This window comes from Lacerta agilis, chromosome 18, assembly GCF_009819535.1.
Source record: "Lacerta agilis isolate rLacAgi1 chromosome 18, rLacAgi1.pri, whole genome shotgun sequence".
Taxonomy (NCBI): Eukaryota; Metazoa; Chordata; class Lepidosauria; order Squamata; family Lacertidae; genus Lacerta; species Lacerta agilis.
The window spans coordinates 164,189-181,589 of NC_046329.1; the positions used below are offsets into that span (position 1 = coordinate 164,189).

Genomic DNA, 17,401 nt, shown 5'->3' on the forward strand with positions numbered 1-17,401 from the left:
AAGGGGAAGCAATCCCACAAAGCACCGCGACAGGCGCCGTCGCATTTGCTGTGCGTCACGCCGCCGGGCTTTGCAGCGTGACGCCGCGTTCCCCTCCAATGGTCTGCCGTTTGGACTACGACACCCAGCATGCATTGCGCCCAATAAACGAAGCCGTATTCGCAGCGTATACAACTCCCATGCGGGGTTAATGGGTTGCAATGGCTCTGACAGGAAGAGGGCGGTGGTTTTGTTTAAAACATTAGCTAGTTGTTTTCCAGCTGGTGGAGACAGTATGTAGTGAGCAGGTCACTCTTCCTTTTTCGTATGTCTAAGCTGAAGGGCGTCCTTTATCCTCTGGCGACGTTATCTCTTCCGCCCCAAAACTCCAGCTCCCGGCAAGCATTTCGCCCGCGGGGCTTCCCGATTGGTCAGACGGGCGGGTGGGCGCGGCTAAAGGGCGAGTGCCAGCCAATCGGCGTGTCCCGGCGTGCCTTGCCAGGGAGCGCTCGGAGGCGAAGACGTGTCCGGTCCCGGAGGCGGAGAGGCGAAGGCGAGGGAAGCGGAGCGATGGCGGCGGCGGCGGGGGGGACCCAGGGCGAGGCCGACGAGCTCTTCGACGTGAGGAACAACTTCTACATCGGCGCTTCGCAGGCGGCTATTAACGAAGCGCAGCGAGTCAAGGTGACGGAAGAGCCAGAGACGCCGCGGGGGGTCTGTTGGGATTGACTGCGCCTCCCCGGTGGAAATAGAGGCGCCCGGGTCCATAATAAGAACAGCAGCAACACCCTGGCCAGCCTCACACACACAAAAACCTTCCCTTCAGGTGTCTTCAAAAGGTTGTACGGTTACTTACCTCCTCGGCTTGGTCGCAGAACTCCAGACCCTCCAGTGACAATAGGGACATCCTAAGGGAAAGGGGGACATTCCGGGATGGCTTCTGTAAATCCAGGGCTGTCCCTGGAAAATAGGGACACTGGGAGGGTCTGTAAATGACATTTAACCTTTACAAAGGTAGAATGCATCACTGAATAGTTTTTGTATATGGCTCCTTTTTAAAAAAAATGTTTTATAACCCCTGTGCTCTATAGGCCATAAACAAGGAGCCCCATCTAACCCTGAAAGTGGCACAGCAGCTCCTTAAGGATGTTGTTCTAGTAGTTATCACCAGAGTGTAACTCCAAACATATCCTTGAAGCTTCCTGGCAGATAGGACAGGTGAAGGGAGTGAGATCGAGAATGGAATATCAACAGCCTGCCAAATGCCTGTTTGTCAGGGGAATGGTGATCAAAATGTGACATTTGTGCTCAAATCCTGCTTGCAGCTTTTGCTTTGGGACATCTGCTTGGCCCAAGCATGGTGGACTAGATGCCCAACCACCCCCGGCCTGAACCAGCTGGTTTTTACATTTCTTATATTTCTATGAGACTTTTTTTTTTTTTACAGTTTCCTCTTCTATGTTTTCTCCCATTCCTGTCCTTCAGCTCTGCAAATGATTCTACTCCCCCCCCTCTTGTTTCTTCAGCCCTCCAGTCCTGACAAAGAGCTTGAAAGGGATATCTTCCTGTATCGTGCCTACATTGCCCAGGTGAGGCTTCTGAAAAAAATGTCAGTTTGCCTGCTTCCAGGCTTGCCTAATGTGTGGGTTGAGTTTTGACGTTCCACGTGTGTTTCTTTATAACACCACTGTTTGTAACACCTTGAAAGTAACTGTCTCAGAAACAGCCATGCCTTCTGTCTTTCCAAATTCACTTTTGAGACTTCCCATTTCTCCTTTTGTACAGCGAAAATATGGCGTGGTGCTGGATGAAATCAAGCCCAGCTCACCTCCAGAACTTCAAGCTGTGAGGATGTTTGCAGAATACCTTTCCAATGAGAGCCAAAGGTGGGTCTGGGTGCCCAAACACAGCAGCCTTTCTCCTGGAAAATCAAATTCCTAGGAATGGTGATTGGATTCTAGCGTAATATCCAGATTTTAAAATTGCAGCACACTCTGGCTGCCAGGTTGACCCGTAGAATGTAAAAGCTGTCCCTAGTTATCCCTGTTACATATGTACATAGATACCGTATTTTTCGCTCCAAAAGACACACTTTTTTCCTCCTAAAAAGTAGGGGGAAATGTCTGTGCGTCTTATGAAGCTGAATGCTGCGCGGAGGAGGGACGGGTCGCGGGAGCTCTTCTCCCTCTTTGCTGCGTTGGGGTGAGCCACGGAGGACGACTCCACCTCCTTCCCTCCAAATCAGCTGGGGCAGGCTTGGTAGCCTACCTCTGCCCCGGGAAAGCATCTCCGCTGCTGCCACTGGGGGAGGGAGATGTTTGACAGGGAGCAGGGAAGGCACAGTGACTGCCTTCACGGAGGGGAGGGAGGGGGCAGCCCGTAATGATGCTCCCAAGCCGCCACCAGCGCCCTCCGCTTTTGCGAGCGGCGGGGGGGGGGGAGAGGAACGAACAGCCCACCCATGTTAGCAGCCATGGCGACGGGAAGAGAGTCGCTTCCCTCAGCTGCTCTTTGTTGAACGCGGCGTCGGCGAGGGACAGAGGGCTGCTCCAACCCCATCACACACACACACACAGAGCCCTTGAGCTTCTCTTCAACACCTCTTGCCCACACACAAAAACACACACCCTCTGGCTTGATTCAAAACACACACACACCCCTTGAGATTATTCAACACCCCCACCGCTTTATTTGATTCAACACCCCCCTAAAAAAACACACACACACAACATCCACAACCCCTTTATTTGATTCAACTCCCCCTACAAACACACACACACACACGCACACACACACACATACACACCTTGACTTGATTCAATGCACACACAAACACGGAGCCCTTGAGTTTATTCAACATCCCCCCACCCCTTTATTTGATTCAACACCCCCCTACAAGCACACACCCACCCCTTGACTTGATTTAACGCACACACACACAGAGCCCTTGAGTTTATTCAACATCCCCCCCTTTATTTGATTCAACACACCCTACAAACACACACAAACACCTTGACTTGATTCAACACATACATACACACAAGAGAGAGAGAGAGAGCCCTTGAGTTTATTCAACACCCCCCTACACACACACACACACACACACACACCTTGACTTGATTCAACACACACACACACAGTGATGATGGTTCTTAATGCCACTGCTATTCAGTTTACATGGTTGAAATATTATGCGGATACACCGAATGTTTATTAAATACCAGTTTGGTACAACATTTGATTCAGAATATTTTTTTTCTTGTTTTCCTTCTCTAAAAACTAAGTACGTCTTGTGTTCTATGGTGCAAAAAATACGGTACTATAAAGACATTTCACCAAAAGGAACTTTCCATCACGCAGCAGTGGAAAAACCTAGCTCTATCCCAGTGATATACCATAAAAAATCCTTTGAATTTAGTTATTGCAGAAAAAACAACACATATGTTAAGGGTCTCTAAGGGGCAGGAAGATCCTGATCTTTTCCACTCAGTGTGGTGGGATTTTATTTCTTGCAGTTTAGTTTCAAATCTCTCCCCCTTTTCCATCTAGAGAATTATGGTTGCCATGATTTTAGATTTGATGTTAATTCATGTGCTTGCCTCTTGTTGGGTATATTATTGGATTTTTGTTGTTGGTTTAGTTGTCTCTGTGGTTCTATAAGCAATTTGATAAGTAATAAAAAAAGAAACTCATCAAGGATGGTGTCCAGCTTGGGGAGATCGTACTGCAAAAGGGGCGCAGCCACTGAAAAGTCCCTCAGATGAGGTGCATGCAGTGGTATAAACTCAGATGCATAAGCTAATTGCAAAATGGCACCTTAAACCTGGGTTACGGTCGGTCGCCACAACAAAATGTCTAGGCATCATTTTACCCCAAGTGAATTTTTTAAAAATTATTATTCATTTCATTTCTATACCACTTTATATTTTGAAAGGAAAAAACCTCGAAGCGGTTTATATAGCGCAGTAAAACATCAAATAAAACAATACAGAATAAAACAAATTCAAGTTTCGAGGGAAATATTTCAGACCCTTCTCTAAGTGATATTTTGCTTCCCCTGTATTTATTTGCCTACTTGATTTATACAGCTGCCTGCCCCATAGCAGAATGATTCTAGGAAGCCAGTGGGGTGTAGTGGTGAGTGTGTCAGACTAGAACCTGGGAGATCAGGGTTCAAATCCCCACTGAGTCATGGAGCTTCCTGGATGACCTTGTGAGTCAGTCACAGCCTCTTAACCTACCTCACAGGGTTGTTGTAGGGATTAACTGAGGAGGGGGTGGTGAACAATGGACTCCTTGGATGAAAAGGTGGGATATAAACGCAATGAATAAGCTCTTCTGCTTACTTGCTTAAGAACGATGGAGGGGCCAGCCAGATGGAGATGTTAGTCGCCAACCTGGCACCCAGAGAACTCCATGTGGTCACAGTTGGCCTTGCGCCAGTCGCAAAACGCGCCTGGGGAATTTCTAACACTAGGCGTGCAGAGACCGGCCTGAGAAAAAGACGGCTGGATCCAGGGGTCGTGGGAAGAGGCAGTCACAGGTGTGCTTGCAAATGGTGGTTTTTGCCATTAACGGTGGTCTTCAAAGACATCCTGGGGCAACTCACAGCTTGGAGGTGAGAGCTGGGAGTGGAGGGGTCTGGGCTGCTTCCATTTCCTGATGCTTACTTTTGTGGCATTCCTCTCTCTCCCCCTCTCCCTCTCCCTGGGCCCTGCATCAAAAGAGATGCGATTGTGGCTGAATTGGACAAGAAGATGGCTAAGAGTGTTGATGTCACTCATACCACTTTCCTTCTTATGGCGGCATCGGTCTACTTCCACGACCAGAACCTGGATGCAGCATTGCGGACCTTGCACCAGGGGGACAGCTTAGAGGGGTGAGTAGAATTGAGTTGTTGTGGTGGCAGCTTTTTTTCTTGGCTTATAGCACAAACAGGGGGTACCTCCTACCCCTGAACTGTGCCAGCTGACCTTTGTCAGAACAACTGTTGAAGAATTGTTGCCTGAGTTTGATTTCCCCCTCTTCCTTCCCTGTGCCCTTTTCTTTGTGTGTGTGTCTTTTTAGATTATAGGTAAGTAGCCGTGTTGGTCTGCCATAGTCAAAACAAAATAAAAAACCTTCCAGTAGCACCTTAGAGACCATGCACACGAAAGCTCATACCAAGAACAAACTTAGTTGGTCTCTAAGGTGCTACTGGAAGGATTTTTTTATTTTTAGATTGTAAGCCTGTGGGCACAGAACGCCTTGTTTCAATTGAATGCGTGTCAGCCGCTCTGTGGGAACCTTTTTGGTTGAAGAGCCCAGTACAGTCAAAACAAAACTGCGGCCGGAGCTTAACCAAGAGAGTGGCTCCTTAACATATTTTGAGGAACTGATAGCCAACCAAATCCAAAGAGTTCAGGAAGGATGATAATTATCTTGGGGTCGTGTCCAGCTATGTTCTACTCAGAGTAGATGCACTGAGTTGACTCTTAATTGTAAGGTTTCTGTAGTGGCTTCTCACAAGTAAAGAGTCCTGACTCTGGATCCTCTTATTTACAGGGTTTATTGTACAACTATATGCATTGCAGAGCTCACAAGTCCATGACCGCCTCAGTCACTCTCAGATCCCGGAAGTGGCGCTTTTCGAGAGCGCCCCAACAAAAGAACTTGGGCACCCCAAGTCTCCTCCTCTCATCCCTGTGTTTCACCCCTCTACGCAATTGGGGCAACGGAACTGCCGTTGCCCCCTCCTCCCCTGAGCCGCTTGGGCGGTGTTGGGAACCAGGAGCATCCCCACGGAGCTCTCTTCCTGCCTGTCGCTCCCACAGGATGTCTCCCTGCTGCTCCTGTGGTGTTGGGAACCTTCAGCCTCGCAGAGCCCTTCCACCACCCCGCTAGACTCTGACGGTTCCCTGACACTAATGCTTGGCTCTGCTTGGGGTAGATGCACTTAACTGAGTGCACCTGGCTAAGTCAGGTCTACTAATTTCAGTGGGGCTACTCTTGAGTAGGTATTGCTCAGGACTTCAATACCTCAAGGACCACCTCTTTCCATATGAACCTACCTGGACCCTGAGATCTTCTGAGGCCCTTCTTCATGTGCCTCCACCACAAGAGGTCTGGAGGGTGGTAACACGAGAACGGGCCTTTTTTGCAGTGGCTCCTCATCTGTGAAGTGCTTTCCCCAGGGACATTCAGCTGGCACCTTCATTATACACCTTTACGTGCCAGGCAAAAACCTTCTTCTTCAACCAGGCCTTTGGCTGATTGCCATCCAATGCCCTTTTAAAATGTGTCGGGGGAGGGGGGATTATTGGTTTGTTGTTATTCTTATTTTTGCTATGTATTTTGTGTTTTTATATTGTGTTTTTATGTTGAGAACCACCTTGAGACTTGCTGGTATAGGGTGGTACACAAACCCTAATTAATAATAGCAAAATAGGATTAACATACAGCCCATTGAAATTAATTGAACTAAGTTAGGTTCTATTTGCACTGAACATTTAAAGCAGTATCTTTTAAACTGCAAATAACACCAGGAACTGTAGTTTTCTAAGGCTGCTGAAAGTTAAGAGAGTTATAATTATTGGAGTGTTTTAACAACCAATCCCTCTTCCCTGGGAACTGTAGCTCTGGGAGAGGAATTGGGGGTGTCTCCTTACAGTTCTTCGCATCCTAATCAAACTACAGTTCCCAGGATTCTTTGGGCACCAAGCCCACGAGTCTTTCAGACGTTAAGAACTTGGCTCTTGTCTGACCAAAGGTCCACAGGCAGCAAACTCACAGGTATAAGTTCCTAAAAATCTCCTTTCTCTCGTTCCCTCTAGCACGGCAATGACTATTCAGATCCTTCTGAAACTGGATCGCCTGGATCTGGCCCGGTAAGTTTCCCCAGAACCGGAGTCACATTTGGCACCAGCCGGCTTCTGTCCGTCCGCCTCCTCCTTCATGTGCGGTGCAATATGCGAAAGCAGCCGCAGAATGCTTGGCTCCATCACACATAAGCCACATGACGCCTCTGCCATCAGCAGGTCTCCTCTGAGCAGCAGCACCTCAGAAGCTTTTAGGTGTGGTTTTGGATGGGCCTTCTCAAAATTTTCAGTCAATTATTAATATTAATATTGGTTTATATGCCACCAGTCTGGGCAGCTGCCGACAAAAAATAGTAAAAACACAATGCAGCATCAAATACTAAAAGCTTTCCTGAACAGGGCTGCCTCCAGATGGCCACTCTGGCGAGACATGGAGTAGACAGGCAGGGTCTCATCCGGCGTACCAGCCCAGGGCCATCCCTATCCATTGAGGAAGGACCATAACTCAGCAGCAGAGCCTTGGTCCAAAGGTCCCAGCTTCAGTCCCCATCAGCATCTCCAGGCAGGGCTGGGAGAGAGTCTCTGCCGGTCAGTGTAGACCAGGGCCGGCTTTTTTTTTTTAGCCGCGAGCCGGTCCACTGTCCCTCAGACCTTGTGACGGGCCAGAGAAGCAGCACCGGGGGGGGGGAGCTGGAAGAAGAGATGAGGGGGGCAAATGGTCCTCCTCCCCCCCCAGCCCCAGCCACTGTGTTTACCTTCCCTGGGCCTGCTGCTGCTTCTTGTGGGTAGGCAGAGTGAGCTCGTCCGCTCCGCTCTCTGGCCCACAGGAGCACCAGGGTGGCGGCAGTGGAGGGAAGATGAGTGGCGCAAAAGGACTAGCTCTGGAGAGGGGCTGCAAAAATGGCGCTCAGCCCAGCCCCCTTCCTCCTCTAGGCAGGGCAGGGAGAAGCCAGGAGGAGGGAGGGAGGAGGCGCCGCCGTGGTGTGTGTGATGGGGTGGGGAAATGGAATCCCCATGTTGATCCATGGACAGTCTGCAGGCTGGATCCTGAAGGCAATTGGGCCTGATCTGGCCCACAAGCCTTACTTTGTCAACCCCTGCTCTAGACAGTACATGGTTTAAATCGTCTGTTTCAGGATAAGGCAGCTTCCTATGTTTAAATCATCTTTTTTGCTGTGGACCATGAGGACTAGAATCTTCGTATGTCTTTATGGGAAAGAACATGGCTGAGTGTTACAGAACTTGTGTTGCCTGCAGAAGGTCCCAGGTTCCATCTCCAGTAACATCTCCAAGTAGGGCTGGATATGTTATCCTGAAGACCCGCTTGTCAGTACCAGTGGTTCTCAAACTTCCTTCTCTGGGCCACACTTCGGGGGTGGGGGGTTGCTTGTTGCATACAGATATTTTTATGGATAAGAAATACATTGGAAAATAACGAGAAACAACTCAATAACAAAGAACGCAACTAAAAAGTAATAATAAACATTTTGATACTGTTGTTGGTGTCCGTCTGTTTCGAGAGACAATGGAGTGCGCTTCCAGGGGTGAAGTCTAACTTGCGTTCACAGCACTGAAGCGACCTCCCTGGGCTGTGTATCTGGGGGTCCTGGGCTTCCCAGCCAACAAGACCCCTCTCTCGGCCTCACTGAGGGGGTCCAAAGGAAAGCAGAGCAAGAAAAGTTTGGCACCTGCTTGGTCTTTGGGACTCTGCTCCAGATTTGTGTAGGGTTTACTCCTGAGCATTTTCTTCCCCTGAAGATGTCTCCCAAGGCAGCAGGTAATTTTGTTCCTACCCTATAGTACACTGAAATGTTTAAGTGTTCCTCTGATTGTCCTTTACTCCTCCTGCCACACTTGACTTCCTCTCCTGGCACACCAGGGTGGCGCACCACACCGTTTGAGAACCACTGCTGTAGGCAGTACTGAGCAAGCTGGGTCAGTGGCTCCTCTCAGCAGAAGGCAGCTTCCTGTATCCCATTGGCCAAGCTGGCTGGGACGGCTGGGAGTTGGTAACACCTGGTGAAGTTTTCTGTCATTTTGGGGAGCAAGGTGCTTGCAAGGAGGTGACATCCCTTCTCTCGCCTCAGCGGGAGATGGTGTTGCTGAAGCGGGGGGTGGTGCCTTGGGTGAAATGCCCCACTTCCTTCGACAGCCCCGAAGGAACAGCTCCCTTTGGGGAAGGACACATGGCTTAGTGGCAGAACAGATCCAAAAGCTCTGCATGCAGAATGTTCCAGGCATCTGCACGTAATAAGGGTTAAGCAGCAGCCGATTCTGGGCACCACAATTTAAGAAGGGTGTTGACAAGCTAGAATGTGTGCAGAGGAGGGCAACCAAGGTGATCAAGGGTCTGGAAAGAGTGGTTGAAGGAGTTGTGGTTGTTTAGCATGGAACAGTGGAGACTGAGGAGATATGAGAGCCATCTTCTAATATCTCAAAGGCTGTCACAGGGAAGAGGGAGCCAGCTTGTTTTCTCCTGCTCTGGAGGGTAGGACTCAAACCCATGGCTTCAGGTTACAAGAAAGGAGATCCCAACTAAACATCAGGAAGAACTTTCTGACAGTGGAACGGTCTCCCTTGGTTGGGGGGGGGGGTTAAGCTGTGAAACTTCTTTTGAAGTTTCTAAGCAGAGGATAGATTGCCCTCTGTCATGGATACTTGACCTGAGATTCCTGCATTTCAGGGGGTTGGACTAGATGACCCTCAGGGTCCCCTCCAACTCTACAATTCTATGATTATATGATGGGAAGGACCAATCTGAGCAGGCAGGAGGGAGGGAGACTGATGTTTCAATAAGGCAACTTTCCATGCCTAGGCATATATGTTCTCCGAAACCAAGAGGGCTTTGGTCTGCTTCCCAGCCCCCCTATTCTCTCTCTCTCTCTCCATTCTCTAGGAAGGAGCTGAAGAAGATGCAGGAGCAAGACGAAGATGCGACTCTGACCCAGCTGGCGACGGCTTGGGTGAATCTTGCCATGGTGGGTACCATATTGTGCATTCCTGTGTCGAGGGCGAAGCCAAGTCATTGTGTCATATTTTTTTTAAAACACTGGGAGAGGGACATCCCGAAAAAGGCTTCAACATAGGGAATGGAGAGACTTCCCTAGGAAGAAAGTTTGGACTTTTTAGTTCAGAGAAAAAGTGAGAAAGAGATGGCATGGCAGAAGGGTACAAAATGACACATGGCACGAAGACAGTGGAGAGAGGAAGGTTTTCCTCCCTCTGTCATAACACCAGAACTTGTGGGCATCCAGCAAACGTGAACCTTGCAAGATCCAGGACAGACAAGAGGAAGTACCATAGTTAATCTGTGGTACTTCCTGCCGCAGGAGGCAGTGATCACCACCAACCTAGAAGGGTTTAAAAGAGGATTGGAGAAATTCATGGAGAGTGGCTGTGCTCAGCTTCCACAGTTGGAGGCAGTCGTGCATCTGAATACCAGTTGCTGGAAACCCCAGAGAGGGACGGTGCTCTTGTGATCTGGTCTTGCTTGCAGGTTTCCCATTTGGAGCATCCGGGCGCTGGGCTTGGTGGGCCGTTCTCTTGTTCTTCACCATGGCTAGGGAGCATCACGGCCAGAGGCCACATGTAACCTTCCAGGCCTCTCCCCTGGCCCTGCTTTGCACCATCCTTGGAAGATTTTGTTTATTTAATTTATGAAGGGTTATTGTTTTGTTGTTTCGTTTAAATTATTTACTTATGTTTTATTCTATGAACTGCCCTAAAGGGCGGTAAAGGTAAAGGGACCCCTGACCATCAGGTCCAGTCGTGTCCGACTCTGGGGTTGCGGCGCTCATCTCGCTCTATAGGCCGAGGGAGCCGGCGTTTGTCCGTAGACAGCTTCCGGGTCATGTGGCCAGCATGACAAAGCTGCTTCTGGCGAACCAGAGCAGCGCACGGAAACGCCGTTTACCTTCCCGCTGGAGCGGTCCCTATTTATCTTGCACTTTGACATGCTTTCGAACTGCTAGGTGGGCAGGAGCTGGGACCGAGCAACGGGAGCTCACCCCGTGGCAGGGATTCGAACTGCCGACCTTCTGATCAGCAAGCCCTAGGCTCAGTGGTTTAACCCACAGCGCCACCTGGGTCCCTAAAGGGCGGTATGTAAGTATAATAAATAGAAATAGTGGAAAAAATTGCATGGCTGGAACTGTGTCCTCAGAGCCCTTGCTGGACAGAGTACTAGAGTGAGGGGCCTGTGTAGGAATGTGCCTGCCTAGCTCCACCCACTTTAACCTTTAGCCCCGCCCACCACTGGCCCAGGCAGGGGAAGCAGCCCTCTGGCTGGAGAAAGGCTTGAGGTGGCATCTCCGCTTGTGATTTTCTCTCTCTCTGCAGGGTGGCGAGAAGTTGCAGGACGCCTATTACATCTTCCAGGAGATGTCTGAGAAGTGGTCCCCCACCCTCTTACTCCTCAACAGCCAGGCCGCTTGCTACATGGGCCAGGGCAAGTGGGATGATGCTGAGGGGGTGCTCCAGGAGGCTCTGGACAAGGTGAGGGACCCCCCTGCCCGCCAAGAGCCTCTGAGATCCCCACCTGGGAGGCGGTCAGTGCAGCAGTGGCTGCTCCACATTGGAACTGGCGGGGTGGAAGCCAGGGAGCCCCAACAGCAGGTGTAGCCAACCAGAGGCAGAGCCGACTCTTTCCGGTTTTGGTCCTGTCCTTTGCTCAATGAGGACCACCAGAACATTGGGACTTAGGAGGTCGTCTCACCCCATCAACAGAGCTGCCCCTGTTACAGGTGCTCCACATTCAGGATGGCAGCTCCTAAATTTTGGAACTCCCTACCAATTGAATTCAGGCAGGGAGACTCAGCCCCGTGTGGATTGCACCTGGCATCTTCTGCAGCCCAAGCAGGTTTTGTGCCACCAGCTCAGGGGCAGATAATCACAAGCTAAAGGAATTATCAGCTGGCCTGGTTATGAGGTGTTCTCCCTTCTTAGAATTGCAGAATTGAAAGACACTCCCCCAAGGCTCATCCAGTCCAACCCCTGCAATGCAGGAATCTCAGCTAAAGCCCCCCCCCCACAGGTGGCCATCCAATCTCTGCTTAAAAACCTCCAAGGATGGAGAGTCCGCCACCCTCTGAGGGAGTCGAGCAGCTCTTACCCTTAGAAAGTTGAGTCGGAAACTCCTTTCTTGCGATTTGAATCCCTTGGTTCAGGTCCTACCCTCTGAAGCAGCAGAAGACAAGCTGGCTCCATCTCCTTTAGCATTGATTTCTCTCTCCCCCCTCCCCCAGGACAGCAGCCATCCTGAAACCTTGATCAACTTTGTCGTCCTTTCGCAGCACTTGGGGAAGCCTCCAGAGGTGAGGGTCGCCTCCTCTTTTTTTAGGCTTGGCGGGGGGTCACTGCAACCCACCAGACTCCAACTCCCAGCATCCCCGGCAGCGGTTGGGAGGTCCAACAGCATCAGGAGGGATGCAGATGCTCCCCTTCCATATCTGAAAACTAGCATTCCTAGCATTTCTCGCTTCATCGCACCTTTTGTGTTTCCCGGCCTGCTCCAAAATCTGTGCTTCCTTTTCTTTCCAACTACAATCTGGGGTGGGGGAGACATTTGCACCAAGTGAAGCTTTCCAGCAGAGACCTTAGTGGGATTTTTTTTTAAGACCTTACATTAAAAAGCATACAAAGTGAGACGCTTCTGCCCCCAACTCCTTGCCTTCCTTCCCTCTCCACTGCCCTTCATCTAGGAAAATCAGTGCCCACCCCACCCCGCATCTCTCCTGCTCCCTCCCTTTTAAAGGATATTCCTCTCCCCTAAATATTTGCTTGTGTTAATCTGGATTTCCTACACTTAGTGGAAGAGACCAGAGGGTATTCTTTGGTTTCATGTTGGTGCTTATTATTGTTTTATTCTTACTCTTATTATTTGTTTTTATTTTTTAATTTCATGAAATGATTGTGGAAAAACCTCAAAGTGATTTATAAAAAGGAAAACTTCCTAGTTGCTTGTTACTCAAAGCTCTCCAAGCAACCTGCAGTGGATTTTTAAATGTTACCATAAATAAACATGCATTAGATTTTAAAGAACACATTTTTTATATAAAAAAACTTAAAACAGAGTTACATGATAAATAAAACTCTTTCCTCCCAGAGGGTGGATTTGCTTCTGAGTAGGATGCAGCTTCTGTGCAGCTCTTAAGTTTTCACAAGCATCAATAAAGTAATTTATGGAAAGTGTCGTTCCATTGTGTTCCTGGTGTGCGAAAGCCATGCTCCGTGGATTCTGCATGTTAAAATGCAACCATGGCACTCCTCATCCCCCTACGATGTTCGTGCTTTAAGGCTTTTAATTTGTCCATGAGCATCAAGCCCTGGGCATGTGAGACCTGAGCTACAAAAAAAGTCTATGCTGAGAGATCTCCACTGTCTGGCGATGACTAGCTTTGCAGCTGTTCTCAGGTGCATGATTAAATCTTCCTTTGTTAAGCTGTGAAACTCTGGAGAGATGTGTAGTTCTATCTTTGGGTCCATAGGGACAGTTTGCTCTGTAACTGACAGCAGCACGAATTTCTGCCAGCCCCCAAAGAGCAAAATGTCACAATCCCCTCCCCTGGAAAGCCCCCCACCTGTGCCATTTTCTCCCTTCCTGACGACCCCTTTACTCTCCCTTTGTCTGACTCTCCGTCTTCTTCCTCCCTTTGAGGTCACCAACCGTTACCTGTCACAGCTGAAGGATGCCCATCGACACCACCCCTTTATCAAGGAACATCAGACCAAGGTAATAGGACCGTCTCTTCTCTTCTGTTCACCCAGCCGCGGGGGGTGGGGATCATAGAACTGTAGCGTCACCACGTCCAACCCTTGCAGTGCAGGAACCCCAGCTAAAGCCTCCATGACAGATGGCCATTCAAGGAGGTAAGAACAAAGACAGAGCTTTTCAGCCCAGGGTTTCCTAAACTTGGTTCTCCAGCTATTGTTGGACTACGACTCCCACCATCCCTATTTAGCAGGACTAGTGGCCAGGGATGATGGGAACTGTAGTCCGGAAACAGCTGGGGACCCAAGTTTGGGAAACACTGTCTTGGAGCTCCCATGAGAGCAGTGGGTGGGCAGGCCACTCCCTCCCTCCCTCACACATTCACAAGGATGTGCCTAGGGCAGTGGTGGTGAACCTTTTAGAGACTCGGTGCCCAAACTGCAAACCAAAACCCACTTATTTATCGCAAAGTGCCTAGAGTTGTTGAGCTTCTCATTGAGTTTTTTTTTGGGGGGGGGGCTCCCTAAAGTTGTTGAACTTTTTGGAGGGAGATGCTGACCAAAGTTTTGGAGCTTTTTTGGGGGGGGGTCACAAAAGTCACCCCAAAGCTGCTGATGAACTAACATGTAGCACTGACATCATCGTTTGCCAAAGCGTCAAAAAACCCAGCACAATAAGGGTTTAAAAATGAATGCTGTTACGCCCAATCAGAAACAGCCACTGACGCAGCAAACTGAAAAACAGACCAATTGCCAACACAATTTCCGGCTTACAGCAAAAAAGAAAGAAAAAGTTCTGGGTTTTAACAGCGGACGTAAGCTGTAGCATTGGGGGGGGGGAGTGGGAGAACAAATGGGAAAACAACAACAGTGTTGATGGGCCGATGGCGCACATGCCAGCAGCGAGGGCTCTGTGTGTCAAGTCTGGCATGCGTGCCATAGGGAGACTTGATTCCATGCAGGACGTAAACCGTGGAACTCCTCCGGCCGGAGGCAGTGATGGCTGCCAACCTGGGTGGCTTTCCGAGAGGATTAGAGAAATGAGTTGATGGCCACTCTCCACAACGGCCTGGCCCAGCCGTGCTCCTGGATCCCAACAGCTGGAAGTGCAGGAGTGTAGAGTTGCTCTTGTGCTCTGGTCCTACTGGAGGATTTCCGGTTTGGGTTTGGTTCATGCAGAGAGGCAAGCAACAGCCTCCTCTTTCATGTCAGGCAATTCTGCTACCTCCAGTCATGTGGAGGTGAAAATTCTGCCCCCAAGCAGAGACTGATTGAGAATACTGGAAGGGTAGATCATTCAGAGATGCAACGGGCACTTGGGTGGACACTTTTTTGGGGGGGAGGGGTGTTCTCTGGAGCCTTGAACAACTTACTTCTCCCAATGCACCATTCGTGATCACTGGGCAAATGGCACATTCTTGTCAGGTCCATGGGATGCTTTAGCTAAGATTCCTGCATGGCAGGAGGTTGGACCAAGTGACCCTCAGGGTCCCTTCCAGCTCTACCTTTATGTGATTCTAGGTCTTTCAATCAAGGTTCCAACCCCTTGTAATTCACACTCTTCCTTCTGCTTCGTCTGTCTGTTTGCCTTGAAGGAGAATGACTTTGACCGCCTGGCTTTGCAGTATGCGCCCAGCGCCTAGACTGGCTGGCTGCAAGGAAGGCTGCGTCTTGCAGAGCAGGATTCTGTGTGCCGGGATCATCGCTTCTCCTGTACAGGTGAAACCTGAAACCGGTGCTCCCCACACGGGTCTGCCATGGGACAGCATCAAAACCCCAAAACGTTTTTTTGCCCTCTGCTATGCAGAAAAGAGACTTGTGCAGACTGTAGTTCGAAACATTCCCAATAAAACCTCTGCTAGATTTAACTACCTGGCTCTTTCTGATTGTGAAAACCTTAAGCCGCCTTGGACGAGGGCAGAGCATCTGTCTTTGCAGCCCAGGATCGTTAACGTGGAGATGAACCTGGAGCGTCATGGCTGCCGCGCTAAGCTGAAATCATTTCCCTGCCCCGGAGTTCACCTTCGCGGGAGCCCAGACAGGAGGTTTGTTTTGCAGCCCCCCAGGCCAAAAGGACTTCACTTGGATGGTGCCCACTCTCCCCAGGGCGGCCTCTCTCCTCGGCTCACCTCCAAGCCACCTGGCCATAACGGGTGCTTTGGGAGGGTGGCTTTTGGTGCAGCCCAAATCTCTCTCTCTATACAATGGGGCCCTTTGCTGCTTTTGCCTGGGGCCTTGCACACACTGGCATGCAACCCCCCAAGGTGGAAATTCAGATCATGCCACCCTGAAAAGGTTTCCTCACACCCTGGGATAAAAGAACCGTTTCCTGACCCTTGGGTTTTCCTTTATGTATTAGTAGATACCAAATGAAGTGTGTGTGTGGGGGGGGTGTCATCTTGAAGCCCTGGCAAAAATGGGGCACCCCTTTCAAGATTGGGGACATGCCTATAGATTTTGTTTGGTTTCTTAAATAATAATATTTTATCCCTTTTCCATATAGAAAGTTGCATTTATTACTCAACAATTTTATTCCTGTTCGACAGAACTAGTGACTTCCCACTCATCCAACATCGATGTTTATAACCCAAATTACATACAATGGCATTTTAAGGTCCTGTCTTACCCAATTTCACCCTAACATATTTCTTAATATGTTCTGCTGTTTTCTTACTCTCCAAACACGGCTGTGGCTTTCACTTATGAGAAACAACTTTTTATATAGACTAGAAAAGTCTCCTTTAAAATATTCAAAATTTGTATCTCTTATCAGTGCTATCAATCTTCCCATCTCTGCATGTTCCAATATTTTTTTTTTTTAGTGTTTGTTGTTGTTGTTGTTCAGTCGTTCAGTCGTGTCCGACTCTTCGTGACCCCATGGACCAGAGCACGCCAGGCACCCCTATCCTCCACTGCCTCCCGCAGTTTGGCCAAAGCTTTTTAGTGTTAGGGAGCCCATAATGCAGCGAGGTTTCAGAAAGACAATTGTTTTCTCAAAATTTGTCTTCTGTACCATGAAAATATAAAAAGGGAAAAGGGAAAAAAAGAAGTAAGCAGTGTTGGGAAGGTGGCCTTCAACTCAATCAGATCTCACAAAAATCTTGATGCCTTCTTTTACAGGGTAAGCTGCTCAAAAGACTCAAACATTATTCTCAAGACCTTGGGCAGCTCCTGCGCAGGAGTACAGCTACCCAAGATGCATGAAATTTCAAAGGGACAAAGGACATTTTCCTGTTTCCTGCAAGACAGGAGCAGTTGAGAAGCTCCTTTCTGCTTTCTAGGGGATGGGAAGAGCCCTTTAGCTCATGCCAAAAATTGCACTTGCTGTTAAAGTGGGAGGGAGGGCGAGCCCTTTGGGGGCCCTTCCACACAGAGACCAGAATTGGAGGTGGTTCAGGATTTGAACCCAGAACCTTCCACCTGCCTTTCATGAAATTGAAACCTCTTGCTTGTCCCAAGCAAGGTAGACTTGCTCTTTGTGGAAAGAATATGCCCAACATTTCTCCCAATGAAAATACGGACGTCCTATTGCATAATAATAATAATAATAATAATTTTACTAGTTGCCCCAGTCAGTCTGGGCAGCTTCCAACATATATGAAAACATAATAAAAATTTAAACATTAAAAAACTTCCCTTTATAGGGCTGCCTTCAGATGTCTTCTAAAGGTTGTATTGTTCTTCCTCGGCTTGGGGGTCGCATAACTCCAGACCCTCCCACATTTCTCTGATGAAAATAGGGATGTCCTAAGGAAAAGCGGGACATTCCAGAATCAAATCTGTAAATCCTGGAGTGTCCCTGGAAAATAGACACCTGGAGAGTCTTTGCAAAACTAGCTGAGGTTGCAAACCAAATCTTCTTGTGGGGGACTTTCTCTCTTCCTCCCTCCTCCCTCGTGCTCTTTCAATGCTGTGTT

At 49.1% G+C, this 17,401-nt stretch overlaps 1 protein-coding gene across 1 annotated transcript; it reads left to right on the plus strand.

Annotated features, from left to right (window-relative positions):
• Window positions 1-291: 291 nt before the first annotated feature.
• COPE (COPI coat complex subunit epsilon) lies at window positions 292-15,352 on the plus strand. The gene is made up of 10 exons (XM_033136520.1): window positions 292-663; window positions 1,506-1,568; window positions 1,765-1,865; window positions 4,706-4,858; window positions 6,792-6,845; window positions 9,673-9,754; window positions 11,115-11,270; window positions 12,020-12,088; window positions 13,432-13,506; window positions 15,080-15,352. The coding sequence occupies exons 1-10, from the start codon at window positions 307-309 to the stop codon at window positions 15,125-15,127; spliced, it is 1,158 nt and encodes a 385-aa protein (XP_032992411.1). The 5' UTR covers window positions 292-306; the 3' UTR covers window positions 15,128-15,352.
• The last annotated feature ends 2,049 nt before the right edge of the window (window positions 15,353-17,401 follow it).

Bases quoted from the DNA above. Each gene is read 5' to 3' on its own strand.
- COPE (XM_033136520.1), top strand. From the start codon at position 307: ATGTCTAAGCTGAAGGGCGTCCTTTATCCTCTGGCGACGTTATCTCTT. The intron at 664-1,505 runs GTGACGGAAGAG...TTGTTTCTTCAG, and splicing joins ACGAAGCGCAGCGAGTCAAG to CCCTCCAGTCCTGACAAAGA. The intron at 12,089-13,431 runs GTGAGGGTCGCC...CCTCCCTTTGAG, and splicing joins ACTTGGGGAAGCCTCCAGAG to GTCACCAACCGTTACCTGTC.